This window comes from Oculina patagonica, chromosome 7 (assembly GCF_052425735.1).
Source record: "Oculina patagonica isolate OP01 chromosome 7, crgOcupat, whole genome shotgun sequence".
Taxonomy (NCBI): domain Eukaryota; kingdom Metazoa; phylum Cnidaria; class Anthozoa; order Scleractinia; family Oculinidae; genus Oculina; species Oculina patagonica.
Genome location: NC_135764.1, coordinates 19985711 through 20010090, shown reverse-complemented (window position 1 = coordinate 20010090; position 24380 = coordinate 19985711). Strand labels below are relative to the sequence as shown.

Below are 24380 nucleotides of genomic sequence, written 5' to 3'. Positions count from 1 at the left end.
TGACAGCAAAACTGGCCGTCTTTTTCTGTAACCTTCTGTAAATAAATGATGTTGTTTTGATACAGAGCCAGTGTGTTTGTTTTGTCGGTATGCAAAACACCAAGATAATTGTTTTAAAATTTAAAGATTAAGGCGCGATCGTGGCGCGATCCAAGCCAAATCGCGGCCCAAAAACGCGCCGCGAATCACGGCGCGTTCGCGCCGCGATCATGGTAAAATTTTTACAAGGGAGCTGATACATGTAGGTCAAAACACATTTTTTGTAAAAAAAAAAAAAACTCAGTCTGTTGTTGTTGTTGTTTAATTGATATGCATAGACTGGACCCATAAGTATAGTGGGTTGGAACATTGCATCTCCAAAGTACAGGCGATACCCTACTAGTCAGAAAAGACAAGAGAATAAACCACTAACTCAGACACTTGAAGGTTTTCAAGAAGACAGGCAGATCCATGATTGCTCTGAAAAGAGGGAGGTACAGGGATGACTGTGTCTTTTCATGCTTTTTTTAAGAAAAGAAGAGGCTAGCTGGGTTCCCTGAGGTTCACATCCTCCCTAGATCTCATACTGGGAACAATGTAGGTTGTTTATATCTTACATGCTCAGCCCATATTTACAAACTAAATATGAAATTATTTTAATTTATAAGAAACTTACTTGAAATGACGTCAATACAACTTTAACGAGAAGGAAGCCAGTGGTAATAGCAGTTGTAGCCTACAAAAAGATACAAACAGTCGCTGGTAAAGTGATAAATTATCATTCATTAGTATTCTTTACTGCCTGATACATATATTCACCTCTAGAAATTATTATAAACAATAATATACTTGCTACTATACTCACCGCTACAGCATACCATTTCCGGCTGAGAAAAAGAGCATATGCAAGAAGAAGAATTATCATCCGCCATAACGCCAACAACTTGAAGAAAAAAACAGTAAATTTTTCAATGGGAGTTTCATCGATTAAAATTTAAGCAAAGGACTAGAACCTCTGCACCCAAGTGGGAGTAGAAATACTCCTCTAGTCTCTTTGCACTACAGAAACCGAGGACCAGTCTGACAGGCCACTTGATTAAAAAATTAGTATTATAATGTTAATTTGTTTAGCAGTGTTTCATATTGAAACAATCAATTCATCAGACATTCACTGCTAAGCCAAAATATTGAGTTTTTTCTTCCTTTGTCTTTTCATTTTTACCTCCTTATCTCTTTATCCCGGTGGAGTGAATGACTCCCATATGGGGCCAGGACGTTCATCGTCTAACTTAGGGGTGTAAAATAATTTAGGATTTTTCGACTCACTAAGGGTGTTCTGAGCAGAACACCAATCTTTCAAATGAAAATCCTATTGTTAATACTGGTATAATTTCTACTATCTTTCAGGGGTCAAAAAAGCTTGGGGCATGCCCAGATTGCTCTTATTTTCAAAATTCCTGACAAGCATTCCTGCCAATTTTACATGGGAGCACCCCCCCCCCCCCTCTCTATCTCTCTCTCTCTCTCTGGCCCTTTATTCACTTTATCAATTTCAGCCAGAAAAAGGTTTACCATCATCTTCTTAGAAACCAAAAGATTGAATTTGGGTGATTTCCTCATGTACCCAAGGACTTAAATTTTATTTTTGGGGTCACAAATATTTGCGGAGTTTTCTTTTTTTTGACAGTTAGATTTTAAAAAGAGTTTTTGGGGATTTAAGCTCATTGTGTAGTTCCAAAAAATATCCATACTCCCCCCACAGAAGGAATTGGAAATTTCCTGGGGGGGGGGGGGGAGGTTTCAAAGACCAAAAATTTTAAAGAAATGTATGAAATTTAACTGGAATTTCCAGAGGGGTGGGGGGTTCTTTTAAAAAATCCCTTCCAATGGGGACCCTTGTAAAAATTTTACCGCGATCGCACCGCAAACGCACCGCGATTCGCGGCGCGAATCGCGGCGCGTTTTTGGCCACCGCGATGATCGCGCCGCGATTGAGCTTGGATCGCGCCGCGTTTTTGGCCGCCACGATTCTCGCATCGCGGCGCGATGGGTCGGGAATCGCGCCGCGATTTGGCTTGAATCGCGCCTAAATCTATAAATTTAAAAACAATATTATCTTGGCGTTTTGCATACCGACAAAACAAACACACAGACTGTATCGAAACAACATCATTTATTTACAGAAGCTTACAGAAAAAGACGGCCAGTTTCGCTGCCGAGCACAATTAAATTTCGCAAAGCCGGAGAGCGTGATTGAGTCTTTAGTTTACAAGCAAATAAGTGAACAGTTCTTCGGTAAAATGTGAACAACACATACATAACGGCAACTAACCTTTTACTCGTGCTCAAGCGAAAGAAGATGCAATGATGTGATCTACCAAACGAGCGAACTATCTCTTGCATCTGCGAAGAAGCCGAACCGTCGAAGATGCGCTTTCTTTTCCTCGAAGCTTTTTTAAATAATACAACATTTAAGTCCCAAGCATCAACAGGTACAACTTTGCATTGAATGGTCCTTACCGTCAAAATGTTTTCCTCTTTCCACTGTTCGAGTTTTGCATTTTTTTATATTCACAGTTTAGCTGTAGTTCAGTCAACAGAGTCCATGACGAAGCGACGAAGCGCTAGCTGTTGAAATTATAAACAAGCTGTCGCTCGAATTAACAAAACAAATTCTAGCAGTTTTCACAGAGACGCTTTTCCCTCAAGTTAGGTCGCTTCTAAACTCTTGTTATTAACAGAAGCAGCTAAAAAAGAACACATTTTTCCAGTCCTGATTGTGAAGAGAAAACATACCAACTTTCTCGAAATAAAATTTCTTCTGACAGCCTCTTCGGAGCCACAATTAAATTAAATGCCATATAGAGGATTTTTCAATGCAAAAAACGCAATTGCAGCGAATTCCTGATTGTATTTGCATTTGAAGAAAATGGCCGACAGAAATTTGTCATTGGATTGCTCAAAGGTATTAAGGTTCCTCAAAGATAAGAAAAGAAAGAAACAAAGTGTTTGAAAAGATTAAAAAACGGACTGTTAAGAAATAAAAATTCTTATCTTTTAATTTATCTTTACTCATTATCACGCGCCGCTTTGTCGTGCCAGTTCGTCTAGACTAAAACTAAATAAAACTTTTCTCGTGGGAATCACGTCCTCACGGCTCACCGTCACGTAATAAAATGTTTTTCGACATTTTAAATCAAACTAGTTTTATAACTACTTTGATTAGTACTTAAAGTTTATTTCATCAATACAAGTCATGATTTGCGTTACGACCACAGCATGATTTGTGAGAGTTTCAAAGCATATTGACTTTCTCCCGGTGATCGAGAAGTGAGTTGTCGCCGGGAACACTTCCCGATCGCAACTATCGCGGCGCGTTCGCGTTCATTTACAATCGCGTCACGCATGATCGCGTCGCGATGACAACAAATCGCGGCGCGATCGCGGTAAAATTTTTACAAGGGGAGGTATAGATATTTTATGGAACCACACATTAAATGTTTTGTAATACTAAGTAACTTACGATATTGGTAAATTAAAAAGTACTTACCACAATATCAAACAAGGATGTTTTAAATTTGTAGTCAACAACTTCATTTTTAAGTGCCTCTTTAAATCCTTTTTCACTAAAAGCCTAGAAGTTGATCAAAATGATAATAAAAAAAATTCTTCAATCAGTTGGCAAAGGAGATATTTATTATTTAACCCTGATTTCAGCTCCAATGTTGTCAGCATTATTTTTAACTTTAAAGACTAATTTAATAAGCTATTGCCATTTCAATGTTGAAAATGTTTACCTGTCTGTTTTATGCCTATCTGTATGTCTACCTGACTGCTAGATTGGCTGTTTTTCTGTAGTCTGTCAATCTATCTGTCAATCTGTCTGTCTGTCTGTCTGTCTGTCTGTCTGTCTGCACCAACATCAAAATCCCCTATCTGCTCTTGTTACAGAGGTCAACCTTTGCATCCCAGCCTCACAGGGAGGGGGAGGAGGGGGTTTCAGGATCAGTCCTTATCATCAGGCAAGTATTGAAGGAGGGGCAGTGGCCTAATGGTTAGCATGCAGGACACCGGATCAAGTGATCCGGGTTCAAACCCTGGCCGGGGCAATGTGTTGTGTTCTTGGGCAAGACACTTCACTCTCTGTAGTGTCTCTAATCTCCACCCAGGTGTATAAATGGGTACCCAACCCTTCAAATTAACTTTTTTTCTTTAGTGGCCATTTGGCCACCAACTTTTTTTTAGGTAAAGTCACCAATAAAATGGAAAATTTTAGTTGCCAAAATTAATATGTAATTATTTATGAATCTACATAGCAAAAAGCACATGAGACTTAATCAATTGTGTTTGCAAGCTTTGTTTCTTTGCATTAAGATTTTATTTCATTTAAGGTAACAGTGTACCCCAAAATTAGCCATTTTAAAGAAAAATATATTTTGGTGTTTTCAGGTAGATCTCATTAGTATATACCACACAAGTTGAATAACTAGCAGACTAAAACATCACTTTCGGTAAACAAAGCAACGCGCGAGGGCAGTTTGTTTCTCTTTAGCTGCTCGAGGTGAATAGTACTTTGCTAATCACCTCCGAGTTAACTCATCTGGGTTAGGCCAAAAAACAGTCAAAATTGACCACACTTGGTTTTTATTTATTTTCTCAGGAGATATTTACAACTGAGAAGAAAGACATACCTCTCTTGAAAGGTTATGAAACAGGCTTTCAGGAAAAAATGTTTTTGTCCGAAACAAACCATAATATGTTTGAATATATTAATTTAATTACCTTAAATTACCATAAATTGGTCAAAAATTTTGTACAAAAAGCAACAAGTTTCACAAATGTTTAGGGTTATAAGAAAAAGTTAAACGCAGAAATGTTCCTTGTTATTTTGGCAACATATCCAGCAATTCTGGCTGAAAAAGAATGAAATATAGAATTTATTACAATTTATCTAAGCAAATTTTTAACCTAATTTGCATAAATTAGCATAAATATTTAGGTCAAGTAGTGTCACAGAATTTCGAATATTTTGTTACTTCTGTTGTCCTAAAAACCCTTTTCCTCAAAATATTACGATCTCCTTATACTCAGAGATAAATTCAGACATCCATTCTAAGCAACAAGCAAGGTTTCGTACGCAGAAAGCCAATATAAATAACATTTCATTGCATTTCAGACCATGTGCCCTCGTACGGTTCGTACTAAGTACACAACTCTTACCTCGATTTCGATCGATTCATCGTTCGTATTTCGCAGTTGACGATCAAGATCAATAGGCATCCCATTATTACTGCCTTCTTTCTCTAAAAACAAACTCAAAAGCTCTCTCTGCCCTGACAACCGCAATTGACGAAAGCTTTGCGTTTGACGCCATTTTGAATTGATTTTTGACCGAATTGTGAAATACGTCGTGTAGGCCACATTCAAGTACATTAGCTCAAATTTGCGAGGGGACTGGGTAATTCTCTTGTCTCGCATTCTGCAAAGTTTCGTGAGGATGGGACGAAGAATAAATTTTCGGTGATTTTTTTGGTCATCGTTTCTTCAGGAACGATATTTAACCCTTTGACCCCCAAATTTTCCTCAAAAAAAGCTTTTTTTTAGCCACTAAACTGAAATTTTGGTGCTATGGTCTGGAATTTACCTCAACTTTGCTAAAGAAGCACTTTTTTACACTTCAGCAACATTTTCATAAAGATTCTGTGTAAAAATGTACAATATTTTACTTTGGTGCATGCGCATAAGCCAAAATTTGGACTTTTTTTTTTTTTTTTTTTTTTTGCTGAACCGTTCCAAATTTTTTTTGGGGCAAAAAAAAAAAAAAAAAAAAAAAAGTCCAAATTCTCGTTACTTTCTACTCTTCATATCCTATCTTTTGGCCCAAAAAGTTTTGACATTATCAATGGAAAACCCTGAAAAGGGGACCTTGACCAATTACAGGTGTATGTACTGGCCTGTTTAACAACGATTTTGCACCAAAAATGGATTTTGTTTTTCTTTGATTAGCTCTGTCAGAATGCAACTGATATTCAAAATGAACATTCCTGTAGAAAGGTCGATTCAAGCTCTATCAGATTCTTATCATGAAATTCCACTGACATGCTAATTAATAACGTCACAAGTGAATCAATGACTGCACCTCCAAATAGCGCCTGAATGCGCGTTTAGGAGTGAAAGGGTTAAAGGGCCTTACCCAGATGAGTTAACCAATCAGCACGGGCGAAAATCACTATTCACTTGTGTGGTATATACTAATAATTATTATAGCACATCAATATGAAAGGAACTGAGGACTGCCTGTCTGGCTTGCATGATCTATCCACTGGGTGCCACCATATCGTTATGGATTTAGTCTCAGGTTTATAATAGCTGGGGTACAGTGCACAATATTTTTCAACAAGGCAGGAACAATGTTTTTAGACGTAACCTCCCCTCTCCATCTCATTAACTGGTGGCATCAGGTTTAGGAGATGTTAACTCCAAACTCAAAACCAAGCTGAGGGTTTGGAGTTTCAAATTAATTAAAGAAGCATTTCCTGACTACCTTGGCTGGACAGTGGGTCAACAACCACAGAGGGAGTGGGGAAGGGCACTTTCGGTGCTATACCCAGAACCAAAGAGAAGAAACTATGTTCCATGGAAAGTAGGAAGAGTATCAAAGGAAAACAAGCTTCAGTTCAAGAAAGGCCAATGAAGCAAAGATTTTGCAGAATGCAGAATTCAAGACAGCAGCAGCTGAGAAGCTCCTCTTACATCTTTTCAGATTAACATAAAAACATATTTCTTCTACATGCTTGTATAACTCTCAAAAAGAGGATAACATGGGAAAAAGCTGCCCCTACCCCCACCCCCACCCTAATAACGTTGATCATGTGATCATCAACCAGCTGTCCAGGAGAAGGAGAATAATAAATGTCAGAAATTATATAAAAGAAAGATAAATGTTTGTAACGTGCAATGCTTAAACTTAGATGATATCACACTACTGGAAGTGTTATAAATCACCCAAGGTAATTTAATTTCCGCAATACAACGCGGGATTACACGAATCGATCTGCATAACTGAAGCTGAGCTATTTTTATCTTTTAACAGCTTTTACTGAAGTACAACTTTGTGCGTGAATTATGATACTAAGTTGGTAGGATCTCATAACGGAACACTGTTTACTTTACCTTTAACAGGTTGGATAAAAGAGAGATACTTACATGCGCGTACAAAATCCAAATAAATAAAGTGGCTAGAAAATCGAAGGCAGCGAGCAGACAGAACAGCCGGCGAGATGGCGAGAAGGTACGGAATGTCCCAGAGGAAAGTACAACAGTATCACTGCTGTTAGAGGCAGGGTGACGGATTAACGATTCTGCATCAGATCCCTGGCTAACGAACGAGCTCATCATAATAATTCTGGACCAAAAAGAACCTTTGATCAGATCATATCACACAAATCATGAGACCAATGATCTCGTTGGAAACAGGAAAGAACGCTCCAAGGGAAATCCGGAGGAAGTTGAAAAAGACTGGTGACGATTCAACCCGCTGGCCGAACAAAGTGCGGTCTCACTTATTTTGGCGGTCAGTTTTGAACGAAAAAAAAATGGCGTCTCAACTTGAAGACATTGAAAGGTACATGAAATATATTTTATTTAGGTCGGCTTTTACATATGATCCCATACCTTTGTAAAGTTTAGTACTGTAACATTTCTTACCATATATCTTGTGCTCGATTCATGGCTCGATCGTTTTGTCTGCTGTTTTCAGGATTTTTCAAGATATTTCAAATCACAACAAAAAAGTCAAATCTCTTGAGATCTGCAATGGTGTGGATGTAAATCATCAACTACAGCTCCAGAAGCACAAGGTAAAAGATCTTTACTATTATATCGCTTTGACAAAAATACTAGGCTGTACCTCAACCTGTGATTAGCTGTTTCATATTTACTAATGAGCTGTGTTCATTTCTCGAATATAAATGATGCGTTATTAGCAATTTAAAATAATAAGATCTTAGTAACATGTTAAGTGAAATAATTCAGGATTTGGTAAACTGATCTTGTTTTATCATTGTTATACAGAATCATCTTGCAAGTCTTAAGACAATGTTGATAAGGTTGCAAACACAATCTCGTTTCCTGGAAAGTATGGCAAAAGAAAACTGGTCTTCAACCGACAACATGGAACTGACTGGTAGGATAACTAATCTTAAAATGCAAAAACTTTGGGTGTGTTCCTTTGGGATGATCCAGCACAGGATTAATAATCCACGATTACACGGATCATGGTGCATCAAAGGGACTGACAAATCCTTGCCCAGAGCGTGGAGGGGGACAGCGAGGTCTGAACCTCCCGGCTTCCATACCTTTTGCTCCTGCCTCCTGCCTCCCATACCTTTTAATCCCACCTCCCGCCCCTTTCCGTATTAGTTCTCTCCTCTTTATCCCATATCCATTGCTAAATATAACAAAATGTTGCAAAATTTTACTCTTTTTCTCCCGATTCCCACCACCTTAGGAATCCCACTTGCCACCCCTTTTCTCTGGGCTCCCACCCCTGTTCCCCTCTTCCAGAGCGGATTCATCAGTTCCCTTGATGCACCTTAATCAAACTGATCTTGTATCACTGATCCTGATCTGCTTCATCCCAATGGAACACACCCTTGGTTTATAAAAAATTATTTGGATCTGAGTTAGCCATTGTTTACACCCCAAAATGAGTTTTTCAATGGGAATAAAAGGTGGTATATTTTAAAGCTAATGGAGAAAGACAGTGAGAAAGATATTATTTATTTAGCTCAGTGGTAGAGTGTCTGACCGGTGTGTGGAAGGTCATAGGTTTGACTCCTGTTGGGAGAACTCAGAATTTTTTCAAAGTAGCTTGTGTCACTGACTGAATAATATCTTTCTTACAGTGGTTTTTTAATGTTTTCAATCATCTACCCTGCACTGTACAGTAGTCATCGAAATTGTAAGAGTGGCAATGGATTTTCACAGACATGTTATGTGATAGTCAAATCCAAATCTTGCTGTGATCATGAGTAAAACATTTTCCCATCTGGAGCTTTCATTATGTTTTCGTTTTAGAAGATCAAGTAAATGCAAGGAATGAAAGCAAAAGAGACAAACAGACGATTGAGGAGCTGGAAACAGACATTGGTGAATTAGCTGAAACTCTCTGCATCAGTAAGATAACATTTTATACAGCAGTCTGTCCTATTACAGGCAAATTTTACACTAGATAAGAAGGTTACAAACTTGTGGTAAAAATCCAAGACAATTTTTTTTCTGGGTTTGTTTCATCATTAAAACAGTCACATGAAACATCGCAAACCCAACTCAGAAACCAAGTGCCTGGTCATTCTGCAGTGTGGTACATGAATCTGTCTTCAGATTAATCTTGCGATGTAAATGATTAATCTGAATACAAATATTAATCTGGAAACTTATGAACCTGGAAAATATTGTCCCAGCAGAAGCACACAATCATGTAGTCCAAGCTACAGGTTGAAATACATGGAAGAGTTTCTATATGAGCTGACAAGTCTTGTTACATAATAAGTCAAACTTAAACCAAGCTGTCTTTGGACATGCACTTGAAGCTTACAGTTTTCCAAGATCTTTTCTCTCATAAACCTGTTTACCTCATTCAACTGATGCCTGTGGACTAATACCAATGCATAATCAGGGCTCAAGGCTTACATTTTAACTTACATGTCTACTGACCATAGAAATGACAGATTTTCACAAGTCAGACATCTTGATTTATTTCTATAAAGAACTGTTGACTTCTGAGACTGTTTTTTGCTTGTCAAAGTGGCCAGTAGGAATGCTAAACCTGGCAGCTAAAGCCAGATTTTTACTAGTCTCTAGCTAGTTGGCTACTATAAGTCTTAAGCCCTGATAATTCTCACACCAAATGGATGTTAATGTTTGAGTATCTGAAAATTTATTAATTCTGCAGAGCACAAAGTTTTAAAAGAAAAGCTTGAGCTTTTGGAACAAAGACTTGCTACCACAAAAGACAAGGTAATAGATGATTTAGCTTACAGATGATTAACATTTTTTAGATTCACATTTTATTACAAAATAATTTGTAACTATTTAATATACTGTCAACAAGAGTATTTTCTCCCAAAAAATTAAATAACGTTTTACATTTTCTAGCACACAAATTACAAAAACATTCTCATAAGATTTAAATCTAACAAATCTGTTTTTCAAACTTCTAACCACCTTCTTTCTATCTACCTTTTTAGTAGCTGTTATTAGTATATACTCAAACAGTGGATAGCGTTTTTGGCACGCACTGATTGGCTACTCAAACACCGAATATCCTTTGCTTTTCACCTCTGACCAACTCGCGTGCTAAAACTGTACACTTCAACGGAATAAACTAGTCAAAAATCATCCTTTTGGGCTATTTTATCTCACTGTTTGAGTATATACAAAACAACTATTCACCTCAGTGTCGGTGGCTAGTGGTGGATATTTCCACCACTAGCCACCTCCACTTTAGTGAATAGTTGTTAACTAAAGTTACACAACTGCATTGATTTATTGTTTTTTTTATGTAGATATAATTTAAAATCTAAAGAACATTTAACAACAAGTTGAAGGCACCCCAAAAAAGGGTATAATCAAACAAAAAGCCAAAAAATTGAAATTCCTCAAATTGCCATACTTGCTAATTTGTTTTTATGTGTTAATTGATCAAAGTCTATAATTTATAATTTAAGAAATATTTGACAATAAATTAAATGACCAGATTGACAAGCAAAAACAAGTGGTAGCTTAACTTAAAATTGCTATTTTCAATATTATGACTAGTCGACTATTATTGCCGACAATACGACTTCTCTTAAGTCTTGCTTACAAATTTTAAATTGGTTCGGGTCCCTCTCTGGACTTAAATTAAATAAAAAGAAAACTCAAGCAATGTGGCTAGGATCTATGAAACAAAGTAACTTAAAGATTCTTGATTTTAGAACTACCAAGGATCCGATTAAAGTTCTCGGAGCCTTTTTATCGTACAATCAAGGAAAGAACATCGAAGCTAATTTTTTCGCAAAAATCCGGAAAATGAAAACCAAATTGAACTTGTGGCTATCAAGAGATCTTACCCTTTATGGAAAGTCGCTTCTAGCTAAATCGCTAGGTGTCTCTCAACTTATATATGCAGCATCTATGCTTTCTGTCCCAGGGAACGTCATCAAAATGGTTCAGTCTCAGTTATTCTCTTTTTTGTGGAACAACAAAAAAGATAAAATCAAGAGAGCTGTCATGTACCAACCGCTTAAGCATGGAGGTGTAAATTTTGTCAACTTTGAAACTGTTGTTAAATCTTTACGCCTGGCCTGCATTAGCAGACTATTGAGTAACTCTGAAGATGTATGGAAAGCAATCCCAAATCACTACCTTTCACAATATGGGGGTTTGTCATTTCTTCTCCGGTGTAATTTTAATCCTGTCTCCATAGACAAAAAAATGCCTCTCTTTTACAGAGAACTTCTGTTTTACTTTCAGGAATTAAAACAAGGTAAAGGCCTTTTCCCGTATGGCGAATATATACTTTGGAATAACGAGACTATAACTATAGAAAATAAACCTTTATTTTGGAAAACCTGGTTTGACCAAGGGATTTACTTTGTACAAGACCTCTTAGACTCAAGCGGAAACTTCCTGTCTTTTAGCGAATTTCAAAATAAATTTCAGATTAAGACAAACTATTTACACTACTTTCAGTTAATTGCAGCAATTCCTTCAAATTTAAAAAGAAAGCTAAAGACTATAAGCCGTCCTCAGATAGTCTGTATTCGACCATCATAGCTCCTTCTCCAGCTGGGACGGAAATAACTTTAGATTTAGCAAACATGCGCTGCAAACACTACTATAAACTCTTCAATGAAAACTGCAACATTGTACCTACCGGTATCAAAAAATGGAAAGATAAGTTCCCTGAAGACTTTTCTGAATGGAAGAACAAATTTTCCTTCATCTATAGATCTTCACGAGATAACAAGCTAAGGCAGTTTTCCTTCAAACTACTACATAGAATAATCGTTACAAAGAAAGAACTTAAAAACTATGGTCTAGCCGATAACGCAACATGCATTTTTTGTCAAAATCCCGATTCGATTGAACACGCTTTTTTAGATTGTAACATTACAACATCCTTTTGGTCGGACGCTTTTGCTTGGTTTAATCAAGCTCATAGCTCTGCTTTCTTTTTTCGAGTAAACAGATAACTTTCAATGATATTACCGCTACTGCCGCATATCAGGTGTCTGATCCCCCAACAAAACACAGATTACACCTGTTCATCATTTACCTTAAACAGTATTTATATAACTGTAAAAGGCTTGAAAGAAAACCCCATCTTCAAGAGTTCAGAAGAAAAATGTTGCTGCAATGGAAAATAGAAAAATGCGCTCCTCCTTAACGTCTTTCCAGTGTGTCTGTTAACATGTACTGAATAATCAATATCCGTCAGAAAACTTAAATGTAAAGTCAAATTGTAATTAACGTCCCCTTCTTTTCAACTGTAACTTTTATCTTGACCTAGCCTGTAAACCTTGCTGTAATTTCTTTTTATTTAAGAAAGTAGTATTAGTTTCCTGTTAATCATCAGTGGTCACTACTGACGGCTTTTGTTTCATATGTATCCCCACTAGTTATACATGTAAACAGTGTGTTATTATTAGTTTAATTTTTTTTTTCTGTTTTCCCTTTTGCATGTAACTTTCTTTTCATTTTGTATTACATTGTTTGAATAAATGAATTAAAAAAAAAAAAAAAAAAAAAAATCCTTTTGGGCTATTTTATCTCACTGTTTGAGTATATACAAAACAACTATTCACCTCAGTGTCGGTGGCTAGTGGTGGATATTTCCACCACTAGCCACCTCTACTTTAGTGAATAGTTGTTAACTAAAGTTACACAACTGCATTGATTTATTGTTTTTTTATGTAGATATAATTTAAAATCTAAAGAACATTTAACAACAAGTTGAAGGCACCCCAAAAAAGGGTATAATCAAACAAAAAGCCAAAAAATTGAAATTCCTCAAATTGCCATACTTGCTAATTTGTTTTTATGTGTTAATTGATCAAAGTCTATAATTTATAATTTAAGAAATATTTGACAATAAATTAAATGACCAGATTGACAAGCAAAAACAAGTGGTAGCTTAACTTAAAATTGCTATTTTCAATATTATGACTAGTCAGAAACAACACATAACCAAGCTAAAATCTGTTTGACCGGTGCACATGACCAGCAACTGTCCGAAAATTATTTACCATCATCCTCATCATCATTATAACAACAACAACAACAACAACAACAACTTACTTTGCACCTATTCATTCAATTATTAGCAAAACAATAAATAAAATAAATAGAGTTAAGTGCATGGCTGCCCAGAATAACCACGATTGGCTAACAAGATTGGGCAGCCATACTTAGTTTTTATCACAATAATTTATAAAAAGGTCAGGTATATTTAATATTTACATAGCAAACTATACAACACACAAACACACAAAAACAAAACTAAGTAGGCTTAAAGAAAAATTAATGGAAGAAAGATGGAAAATGACGTATTATAGTTATAAATATAAAAGGTTCAGTTAATAGCTTGTGATAATGCTTAATTTATATTTTTTCTTAAATTGTTTAAGTGACAGAAGCTTAATGTCATCACTGATAGCATTCCAGTATAATTAATTATTATTAATATTATTATCATTAAATCGTTGTACAATTGTCACCACTTTTTTTAGAAAACGACATATGAAATGCTAAAGGAGAAGTCATATGAGTTGGCTGAAAAAGGAGAGCAAAAGGTACAAATTACACCACTTTCCTTACAATAGACTGTTCAAAATGTGGATTGAAATGATGCATAATCCGTAGGCTGAATGGAATTTTCCAGTTCTTCCCAAAGCTGTTCTCTTGGAATTATTACAGGGTGCCCAGAGGCTCTTATATAAGAAATCCTGGGTGCCCAGCTCTTAAAAGCTATGGTAGCAAAGTTATACAAATCACCCAAAGACAAAGGTAAGTCACCTGTGGCACCGCACCACTCTGTCTTCCAGATATTAAGGATTTTTCGAAACACAATTATTTCCAAATTGAACAATGACCTTGTCCTACAGTCTTGATGATACGATGGAAGACTTTTTGTATTGGTGTTCTACACTAAAAAAATCTTGGGTGCTCTTCAGAATTCTTCAGGTGGCCTTTGAAAATAAATTGATGCTTTGAAGTAACTGAGTTTTATATAAACCTCAGGTGACTGTCAACTGCCAATCAATTACAATAATTTATTGTTTGTTTGCATTAATTTTGTTCTGCTGAGGCCAAGTTGATCAAATTAGCAACTAGTTTTAACACTATCCAAATTTACAGTTGATTTGGATAGTATAAAAATATATTAACATTCAAGTACTTTTGTGACTGCATACAAAAACAACTGCCTACCTTCCTACTTAAATGAAATGGAAAAATCTTGCTTTGATATTATTCATTTGCAACTGTTTTGGAGACACATTCTATTTGGACTCCTTTTAATATAAATCACATGTCCAGTCACTTAACTCTGAAATGGCATTTACATGTTGGAGTGGAAATCTGAAAATCTGGATGCGGTGGTTGTTGCAGTCAGACACAACTACCTCCCCTTGCTTTCCAACTGCAATGGAGTACGGCAAACAAAATTCCCCAACTTCACTACCAAAGCATCCAAAGCTTCTTACAAAGTTTCCGTCAAAGTCAAGGATCTGAACGCGACAGTTTCCAGAGTCACACACCAGTATGTTGCCTGCAAAATCCACAGTCAGTCCTCTTGGTTGTAAGAATTGTCCAGGCTCTTTTCCAGGCCTTCCAATCTGTTGAAGGAAAACACCATGCCTATTATACACCTTGAGGCAGTGGTTGAATGTGTCGGACACAATAAAGCGGCCCTGATGAAACACTGCAGACGATGGCCTTCCTAGCTTGTTTCTTCCATCTGCTCCAAATTCAAGGCATAAGTGCCCACTGTGGTGAAAAACCAGAACGCGTTCATTTGATGAGTCTGTGACAATTATGCGTCCCTCACTGTCAATTGATATTCCTTCCACCCTGTCACCAAGTTCAGTCTCGCTACTCACATTCCTGATCAGCCGGCCTCCAGAATCCAAAACTTTTATCTCATGACTTTCGTCGTCGAAAGTGACTAGATTATGATCAAGATCAAAATGGATCCCAGTAGGAAGACGAACCCTCTCTGATTCATCACTGGTCAATACATGGAGAAAGGTGCCTTGATGATCAAACACTTGGATACGACTGTTTGCATGATCAGCCACAGCAATACAGCCATCGTCACGTATGGCCACGCCCCACGGCAGAGAAAATTCACCTTCATCGCTGCCTGCCATTCCAAAAGCACTGGTTTGTATTTCATCTTTTGAGTAATCTGGCACAGTGGAGCTGATGGAAGAACCATCAGAATCCTGTTCACTGCCGGCCAGGAGTTTTCCTAGCTTTGTAAAGTGCTCACTTTCATAAATGCTCATGTTTGGAATAAATGCAATGGAATCTACTTCTGGTATTTCCAGTGCCAGTCCTATAGCGTCAATGTCTCTAAGCTGAGACAAAATAGAATTTTTCTCTTCAATGAGCTTCCTCGTAGGAAGTGCACTGATCTGTTCCTCAACACTTTTGATTATTTCATTAGCATGAGCAATTAAATTTTGATTCACTTCTCGTCGTTGTCTCAATTCTCTCTGCTGCTTGGCCACAGCCAAATTAACCTCCTGTATAAGTTCTTCCTCACTTGCTCTTATCATCTGCACAATCCTCTCAGCAGTTTGCCGAATGTCGCCTTCAACTTGCTGTCTTCTGTGTCCAAGACTTTCCGACATGTCCATGATCTTAGTTAACAATTCCTGTCTGACTCGTAAAGCCTGTTTGCTCTTATTCAGACGATCTTCCACTTCTTTGACCTCTTTTGTTCTGCCCTTTCCCGATATCAGTGTAGTCACGATGTAATTTGTTGGCAGCTGGTCAATCCCCCCCGGAAAATTAATCTCAGTGTTGAAGCGGCAGGTGGGGCACCGCACGTAGGATTGCCGTGGATTTCGTGCGTTCCAGTCGGTGTGATGCGCGATGTTTCCCAAACACTGTTTGCAGACCGTGTGAGAGCAACTCAGACTTTTCGGCTCCACGAATTCTTCGAGGCACACGGGACATTTCAGCTCTTCTTCCAACACTCGTGACAAATGATCTTGATCACGTATCCAACTCATATTCTCGGTTGCGTTCTACGCACGAGGATGCGATTTTGTCAGGCCGTGCACGGAAGAAAGGTTTCTCCGATCGTCCTAATGCTTTCTGCGATCGAGAACTACGAATAGCAGTCGTTTCTTCAGTTCTTAACCAGTCGCTCCTTTTGCTTAGTATCCGTGGGAGGCTTCTCCGAAATTCGCAAAATTACGCTGTGAACTTGCACCAACACAGCTAGCAGACGAAATGATCCAGGTTTTCATAGATGCCCGAGGCAAAATAAATGAGGTCCAATTTGAAATCACGGCGCAAGTGGCACACTGTAAAGCGGTTTTTTTTAGTCGATAGCAGTCTTGATTTTCGATTTTAAACGTCAGACATTACACAACCAAAGGAAATTTGCTTTAGTAATGCTTTCTTGGAAGGTGAAATCGTAAACCGTATCAAAACACGCTCAAGGGAAGAAGCCAGGTTATGTCAACAATGCACTTTTCGATTGATCTTCCAATCAAGACAATTATTTTAGATTTTCGTTCAGGATCAAAGTATCTGATGACCTACTCTATATTTTTTTGTTCACGGTTTAATTTCATTGGTTTGGTGCGTTGACCTTGCCCGAGCAAGCTAGAAGGTAGTTTTAATTTGTAATTCTACTCCTCGTCAAAAGCTCTCACGCTGTGTTCATGTGATCTAGGTGACTCAGGATTTTAGAGCTTTCCTAAACAGAATATTATAATTGCATATTAGGTTTTTCTGGAAGGACATACTGCCTACTGACAAAACCGAAGTGAACGAAATTACCCCGGGAAAATCATTCCAAACAAAACGGAAGTGAAATTAAATTTTCCCGGGAAAATCATACCGAGAACTTCCGGTTGTAAGCACCGAAACAAACTAAAACATTTATATAGACTTATGGTCTTTCAAATATATGAATGAGTGAACAGAGCGTTCAAACACGGTAAATGAACCCTCAACGTGTTAGGGTGGAATGCGAGATTTTCAAAGTTGTTACAACCATGAAGAGAAAGGAAATGTAAAAATTCAGCTGATCGCGTTCTCGATGCAGTCTCATGCGAAAGACTTTTCTATGCTATATTTTATTTATTTCTTCCCCTTTTGTTTCCTTTTCAGGAAAATAGCAAAGAATCGTTTGAAGAGGTTAAAGCGAAACAGGTACTTATAACAAATTAAGGCGGGGGTATACCCGAATTTGACTGATGGAATTGTAGGAGGTTTAGAGAAGGGGTTGAAGAAGGGGAAAAAATTGAAACACCACCAGACAGTTGACCCCCACGCAAGAGGACTCCAGGGGTTGTCAGGGGGACTAACTGGTGTCCGTCTGCCAGTTTTTAACTTCAAATCCTAATTTTAAAATCACATAAAATCTCCAAATTTTCTTATTTCTCTTAATTTTACTCATCCTTTGAGAGAAACTTTCTCCTCCAAACATCCCCAAAAATTTACAAAACACCGCAAAACATAGATTCCTGTTTTGAGCATGGAGTTTTTGGATTGCTTGAAACGCGAACAAAATATTCGCATAAAACCCAAGTCAAACGGTGGATAAACGGCTTTCAGGTGTACCCTCACTTAAAGCAACGTTGTAAACCGTTAACTTTTTAGCGCTTTCTAAAAGGAAGATACTCCGGCTTCTCAAATCGAGCTCTGATTGGCTAACTACACTATTAGCACGCGCTATAGGGCCAGCTCTGTTTATAGCAAGCCTAACGTCTCTTATTCTACGTGCTTGTTTTGCAGATAGAAGCAGACATTGCCATTCAGCAGTGTAACGCGGCCATTTCTAGCCTTGAACACTGCAAAGGATTACTGCAGGTTGAAGTGAGTCGTATAGAGGAGTGCGTCAGTGAACTGCAAGCGGAGCTCAAGATACAAACAGCACTGAATCTAGACTGTGGCGAAAAGGAACTGAGGAAACGACAATGGTAAATCACATAACGTGACTTCTAGGTCTGCTCAATTCTGCATGCATGAAGTGGTCCAGTCCCTGAACTCTCTCTTCCGCGCGCCTTTACAGGGATTGGAACCCAGGCGCACCCCTATAAAGGGCGCGTGGAAGAGAGAGTTCAGGGACTGGACTTGCTATCCCCTGACAACATGTCTATAGCCTTCAAGGGAACGCTTGCTACGCAGGCTACATGAAACAACTGCCAGTATTTCTAATCCCCCTGGATGGGTAGCCTCCCACGCAGTCGTTCTAAGGGCGGACGTGTTACACTCCTGGCGATCGCCCATAAGAATGACTGTATGGGAGGCTACTGGATGGGATGCTAGTCTATGGCAGGGTTTTGACCCTACAGCGTTAATGTACCCATTATTTATACACCCAGGATTCAAAGTTAATTTTTTAGATTAGTCCTGTCGTACGGACTAAGGAGAGAAAATGTAAACAGAAACCCCCCTGAAACGTTTTAAAATAGAAATCAAAATTTACACTAATCCTGGATTAACTTAATCGTACTATGAACAACCAGACCTTGGATGGAGAGAAGCCTGCGCTGCAGACGAACTACACCCAGGTGTTTAGTTCGTCTGCAACGCAGGGTAGGTGGAGAGAGGCACTATGCGAATTTTGAAGTGTCTTACCCAAGAACACAACACAGTGACTCCAGCCAGGGATCGAACCCGGACCTTTCATTCCCGGCCGATATTCAGTGGTTTTATTCCCTCAATAAAAGTTTCCTTTTCTTTCGTTTCAAGGCTGGCTGGCGCTGTAGAATTGTACAGTAATCTTGGAGGCGTAAATGTGCAAAGTGTAGAAGGAGACTCTATCATCTTAGAGATACCAAGCGACGCACAACCTGAAGATCAGGGGAATGGGACTACTGGTCAAGCTGACACCCCCCTGATTCTGACCATAAAGTTTCGACTGGACGGAGGGGTGCGTCCTGTGTTTGCAGGAGCAACGGTAAGGACGTTTGAAAAGGTTTTCGCATGTTCACGCGCCATGCCAAGAGCAATTTTCGCCGAGAAATAGGGAAGAAACAAGACCTTTTTATCATTTTTCCCGTTGAAATAAGAGACGTCAGTCGACAAAGTTTTTCAAAGCAAATTTGCCATGACCAAAATGTCCTTAAACATTTGCACTACCTCGATGTTTCGAACAAACGTTTTGGAACTGGCCATTTATAAAGACAGTTTGGAGTTTTCAAGTTGATAACGAGTTCCCGCTTATATGTCAGTAAAATTCAGGGAATTGTTTCTCTTCATTAGACAGTGTGCAGTGCATGTCTAGTTTGTACCCAAACTAAGATGAGGAAAGGAAAAGCGAAATAAGATGGTATCGCACATTATTCGATCTTGAAATGTCCATGAAATCTAGCCAGAGTCCAGGAGAGACGGGTTCTGTTGTTGTTTGTTGCTGTTTACACACGTTTCTCGGAGCTCAATTTTCCACACCCGACAAAGCGGAAGTTTAGGGAAAGTTTAAGGCCTAGACTTGCCACAAGTCGACCTCACGAGTTTTCACAGTAAATAAGCGAGCGAGCGAGCCTTTTAGGTCGCGAAGCGGCCGTGCGAGTGACGAAGTCGCGAGAGGTCCCGACGCGCCATAATAAACAAGACGAAGGACTTAATTGGAAGTCTATTTAAGGCCTTAATTACTTATCATCCAGATGCTTTGAGCGGCCACTGTGGTTAACAACAGTTGCCCAAAAAATACTAGATAGAGTGTTACCCATTGGTTTTGTGTCCAAAATTGACATGTCTCTAATTTTTCGAGCCATGAGACATAATATAGTCCTTTATTGCCTCGTTCGGTTTTAAGCGAAAACTAAATATTGGTCTCTGCTTGATGACTGGAAATCTAGAATTACCTACATAGCCGTTCAAGTTCGTTCTCTTCTCGTTCGCAGGTCAGCCTGGACTCGCTGAATATCGACGATCTTGTGAGTGAAACTGTTACTAGTGAAGATGTTGTGGGATTTGTTCTTCAAGTGAAAAGACGCTTCAGAAATCAGCGAAATCTAATTGCAGAAGTGCAAGAACTTCAGACAAAGTGAGTGGACGCATTGGGAACAACAATTTCATCCAGAATTGGGCCGGGGGGTGTTTGTTATTAGAGAAGAAAAAATAATTTTCTTAAATATAATGGCCTTTGGGAACCAAATCAATGTCACTTGAAAGAAGTTTTGTCGTGATTGAAATTGGCCTTACTTTGTTAGGGTCGTCGTAGCAGGCTGCGGCTGGTCCGCGCAACAGAGAATGAATGCGGCAGAATACTTCCAATGGTCAAAAAGGTTACAAAAATATTTAATAGTGATAAAAAGAGATGAGTGAGTGAAATTCTATTATTTAATACTGAATTAGGTCATAATTTGTTGTTAAAAAATAAATGTTTATTTTTTTTGATTAGAAGAATGCGTTCTTACTGGCTTTTTATTAGCGTTGTTTTATATCACCATAGACGCAATGTAAGGGATTTGTATGCACCTATATTATCTCGCCCAATTTATATTTCAAATTGCCAATCACATATTGTAGTCACTCGAATTTCCTGTTCTTAATACCTCTTTTTTCAGCTAAGTAAGGATAGATCATTCAATCTGAACAACGTCGAGGCGTACCCCGAAATTGTCACTGATGTATTGAATAGGGCGGAAACTGAATGCGAATACCACTACGAGGTTAAAATCAGAACCACTTCTTGTTGGTTCCTGACTGTGTTCAGAACGCAGTCCTCCCTCGTTCCCAAGGTCACCATTTTTGTCCCTGGTAGCAAGAGAGCAAGGAGCGGGAAGATGAGAGACCCTGGGAATGAGGTTGATAACGCATGCTCTCATTTTATAACTTCGACACCTAATTGCCTAAGAAAACTCATGTGTTATGTTACTCGCCCGATTAATCCCCAGCGACAAAATGCGTGCACAGGCTATGATATAGCATAAATAAATACACTGCACAGCCTTTTGCAGTGTTACTTCGCGGTAGAAAATTTTCGTCTCGAATCTCCGACACCTCCCTTGTTAAGAGACGATGGATGGATGGATAGACCTTTCTCATCCATGTGTTATTCTAAATGCAAATTGCCCGCCAAGCCTCGTTAGCATGTACAAATAACAGAAGTTGAACCTGGAGCGAGGCTTGGCAGACAGATAAGGGGCCAAACAGGGCCACCAGAAAAAGTACCCATAAATAAAGTTTATTTATTTATTTATTTATAACATGAATACAAAACAATTACAAATGGCTGAGAAAGGTCTACACTGACAATTCTCTTCTTTTTGTTCAGTTACGCGATGGACTGGGAACCAAGTCACGGCCGCATCCGAGTGATGCTGGGTAGAAGTGGCAAAATCGTCTGTACTTTGAAAGTGGACCCCATGTACTCCGTTGGACAGGGAAGCGTCCAGCTCCTCCGAGTAGAGGGAAGCTCTGACGAAACGGGAATACAAAATTTGCAGGTACATACGCTCATAGATTTGAATCTTAAAATGTTTGTATTACCCCATGTGACCAACTTTCCCCTTGCAGCCCTTGCTTGGGTCGTCACGCGGGCGAACATTGCGTGACGATAAAAAAACCGTTGAAAAGGAATACCGTAAAATTCCGGTTATAAGCTCTCCCGGTTATAGGCCCATCTACCTGGAAACAAAAAAATACATCTGATTATAAGCCCCCCCCCCCCCCCGGATATAAGCCCCCCTCAGCCGCATGGCAGTACTAAACAGCGCTAAATGTTGCTTTATTGTGTGTTTTAACTAAAAAACGTATTTTGATGAACACTTCCGTGGCTCGTTCCGAAACGGATTTTTTATTCCGCTTATAAGCCCTCCCAAAACCTCTTACGAATTTGTATAAGCCCAGGGCTTATAACCGGGTTACCGGAATTTTACGGTATGCATGTTAGCTAATATCGCGTGACGTAGAAGAAGAGTTCCCATGAGGCATTAGTATAGTAAGCAATGGTGACCCTTTATATCAATAATCTTTTGCAATGTCTATTTTCAGAACGCCGGATCTAGTAAAAGTCTTACAGAGTGGATAAAAGATCTTCAAGAGCTTTTCAGCACACAGTGAAAAAATAATCAGAGAAAATGAACATCTCTTCCAAGTGAACTGAATGAAGGGAAAAAGCCATCGAGGCCACACATTGCCTAACAATCGGATTGAGAATCACCACCCGTGTTTTAAACAACACGGATCTTTTTAACGTTTAACAAAAATATAATTCACAGACTCTACAAAACGTGTTTTTAATGTTTGTACCTATGTTTTAGAAACCTAATTTATATATTTACAGACTGTCATATATATCTTGGATGACAATATTATATACAAGATGTTTTTTTTATAAACAGAGGTACTTGTAATTTTAACTGTATTTTTCTTACGTATAAAATAAATATAACGTATTTTATATTAATCGAATATTTTGTGTGAACGTGCTTGAGATAAACTGGAACAGTAACATAACGTTTAACCTGCGATCAAGCGTTAATTTTTACGCAGCGGGAAGTAAGAGGAAATAATCTTTCCTCTCGCCGAGAAAAAAACACTCCTGGTCGCAGGTCACATAACGTTTGCTTCTCTGACCTGTCACGCAAACGTCGTACAACTGTAGCTTGCGTGACGGAGTCGAGAATCAAATCATTGGGTCTGAATAATACAATTCAACATAAGTTTAAGAGATTTGTCTCTTTTTCAAAAAGAAAACACAACAAAAATGTTATAAAGGAGTTGATACGGTTCATTTCATGATGTATAACTCGATAAACTATCAACGGTCAATTCTTCGAACATTATTCAATTAAGAACACCAGCAAACCTAAACAAGAATTTTATATATTACCTTTTGTAGTTCTCTGTAGTGTTTCTTTTTAAAAAAAAAACAGTTTTAACACAGGCGGGTTTGAAACAGGAGACTTCCAAATTTAGCTAATGTTTTCAGAGGTGAAACTCGCAAGTTTCTTTCTGGTCAGTTAACCTACAATTTGTAGCGTTCTCTTTCAGACAGTTTTAAGAAATGTCGAGATTTTTTGTTAGCCCATATGACTGACGGTTCGTGGAGTCCCAAATTAAGGAAAGCGAGCAGAAAAAACAAGGTTAACTTTTGTTCGTATTTAACCACAGAACCGTCAGTCATGCGAGCTACCTTAACAAGTATGTTTAGTACTTTACCGAAATGCAACCAGAGATTGTAAATAAAGCGCTTGGTTAGGAAAATGCACTAACAAAAATGTAGGTCTTGAGAGTTTTACTCATATTAAAAAATATACTTTTATGAAACTTGGTTCCTTTCTGTACGTCTAGTTTAGATAACTTTTCTATCCGAGTGGTAGCTCGAATTTCAGCTTCCTCCACGAGATATCAAATCAAACACAGGAGGCGACTGAAATCCGGGCTAAGCGGCCAACGACCCGTCAACTGACAATCCCAAGTGTTGCAGTTCTAATTTTTCTCTTTTCACTTTTCTACTTGCAAATTTAACTGCACGTTAGCTTCGCAGTCGTTTTATGGACAGTTGACGTCACGCGACACTACCCTACACCAGCGGAGAGAAGCGTTGTGTGACATTCCAAAGTAACGGCTGCGAACGAGACTAGTCATTACCAGTTACTGCAGTGAAACGTACCGTACAAATTTGACAAGTGTTTGGCAACTTTCCGTTGGCTTTCACTGCTAATCAAAGTGACGCGTGTTTTCTGATAGGCCAAGCCACGTGGAAACCGTCAAAAAGACTACAAAAGTCAATCAAAACTATCGATTAACAGCGGTACCCTCCCAAAATATGCGCAAAAACCACCTCTTCACCCATTCATGTCTTTCAAAAAAAATTTCCTCCAAAAATACAATAATTTATCTCTATTACATTCATAATTTCATTGCACGAACATAAAAATAATACTCTGTAGAACATTTTCTGTTAGCTTCTACCTGTTCGAAGCATAACTGGTAACATTATAATAGGAAGTATTGTTGCAATAAGTGCATTGTTCACCCGGTTCCCTTGACTGCTGCGAGGAGGGGGGAACCGGTTTTTCCGGTTTACTTGATAGCGATGGCACACGAGAGCGAGCTCCTTTGAGTGCTGAGAGCACAATGTCTGATGTAAAGGACGGAGTTGCCGTGTTTATAAAGGCTTCAATCTTTTGAGCTTCGCGATTACAAGCTTCCAC

General features: G+C 38.5%; 4 protein-coding genes across 4 annotated transcripts in view; 1 reads left to right on the top strand and 3 right to left on the bottom strand.

The window, feature by feature from the left end:
* LOC144661108 (stAR-related lipid transfer protein 3-like) overlaps positions 1–7490 on the bottom strand; it is a 27533-nt gene extending 20043 nt beyond the window's left edge. Inside the window, exons 1-4 of the mRNA XM_078521814.1 lie at positions 7186–7490; positions 3530–3613; positions 845–922; positions 656–715 (exon numbers count right to left, since the gene is read on the bottom strand). Of these exons, the coding sequence (XP_078377940.1) occupies positions 656–715; positions 845–922; positions 3530–3613; positions 7186–7377 (414 nt within the window). The 5' untranslated portion in view covers positions 7378–7490. The remainder of the gene's footprint in view (positions 1–655; positions 716–844; positions 923–3529; positions 3614–7185) is intronic.
* LOC144661106 (uncharacterized) lies at positions 7459–23490 on the top strand. Its single transcript, XM_078521812.1, has 12 exons — positions 7459–7603; positions 7739–7838; positions 8053–8164; positions 9058–9156; positions 9935–9999; positions 13755–13817; positions 17377–17418; positions 18004–18188; positions 18964–19171; positions 20118–20260; positions 21494–21665; positions 22213–23490. The coding sequence occupies exons 1-12, from the start codon at positions 7575–7577 to the stop codon at positions 22279–22281; spliced, it is 1287 nt and encodes a 428-aa protein (XP_078377938.1). The 5' UTR covers positions 7459–7574; the 3' UTR covers positions 22282–23490.
* On the bottom strand, positions 13321–16686 carry LOC144661098 (uncharacterized). The gene has a single exon (XM_078521803.1). It carries the CDS (start codon positions 16263–16265, stop codon positions 14541–14543), a length of 1725 nt encoding a protein of 574 aa, XP_078377929.1. The 5' UTR covers positions 16266–16686; the 3' UTR covers positions 13321–14540.
* Positions 23087–24380, bottom strand: part of LOC144661088 (reversion-inducing cysteine-rich protein with Kazal motifs-like) — an 83812-nt gene continuing 82518 nt past the window's right edge. Inside the window, exon 35 of the mRNA XM_078521796.1 lies at positions 23087–24380. Within this exon, the coding sequence (XP_078377922.1) occupies positions 24135–24380 (246 nt within the window). The 3' untranslated portion in view covers positions 23087–24134.

Bases quoted from the DNA above. Each gene is read 5' to 3' on its own strand.
- LOC144661106 (XM_078521812.1), top strand. From the start codon at position 7,575: ATGGCGTCTCAACTTGAAGACATTGAAAG. The intron at 10,000-13,754 runs GTAATAGATGAT...CACTTTTTTTAG, and splicing joins TTGCTACCACAAAAGACAAG to AAAACGACATATGAAATGCT. The intron at 18,189-18,963 runs GTAAATCACATA...TTTCGTTTCAAG, and splicing joins GAACTGAGGAAACGACAATG to GCTGGCTGGCGCTGTAGAAT.
- LOC144661098 (XM_078521803.1), bottom strand. From the start codon at position 16,265: ATGAGTTGGATACGTGATCAAGATCATTTGTCACGAGTGTTGGAAGAA.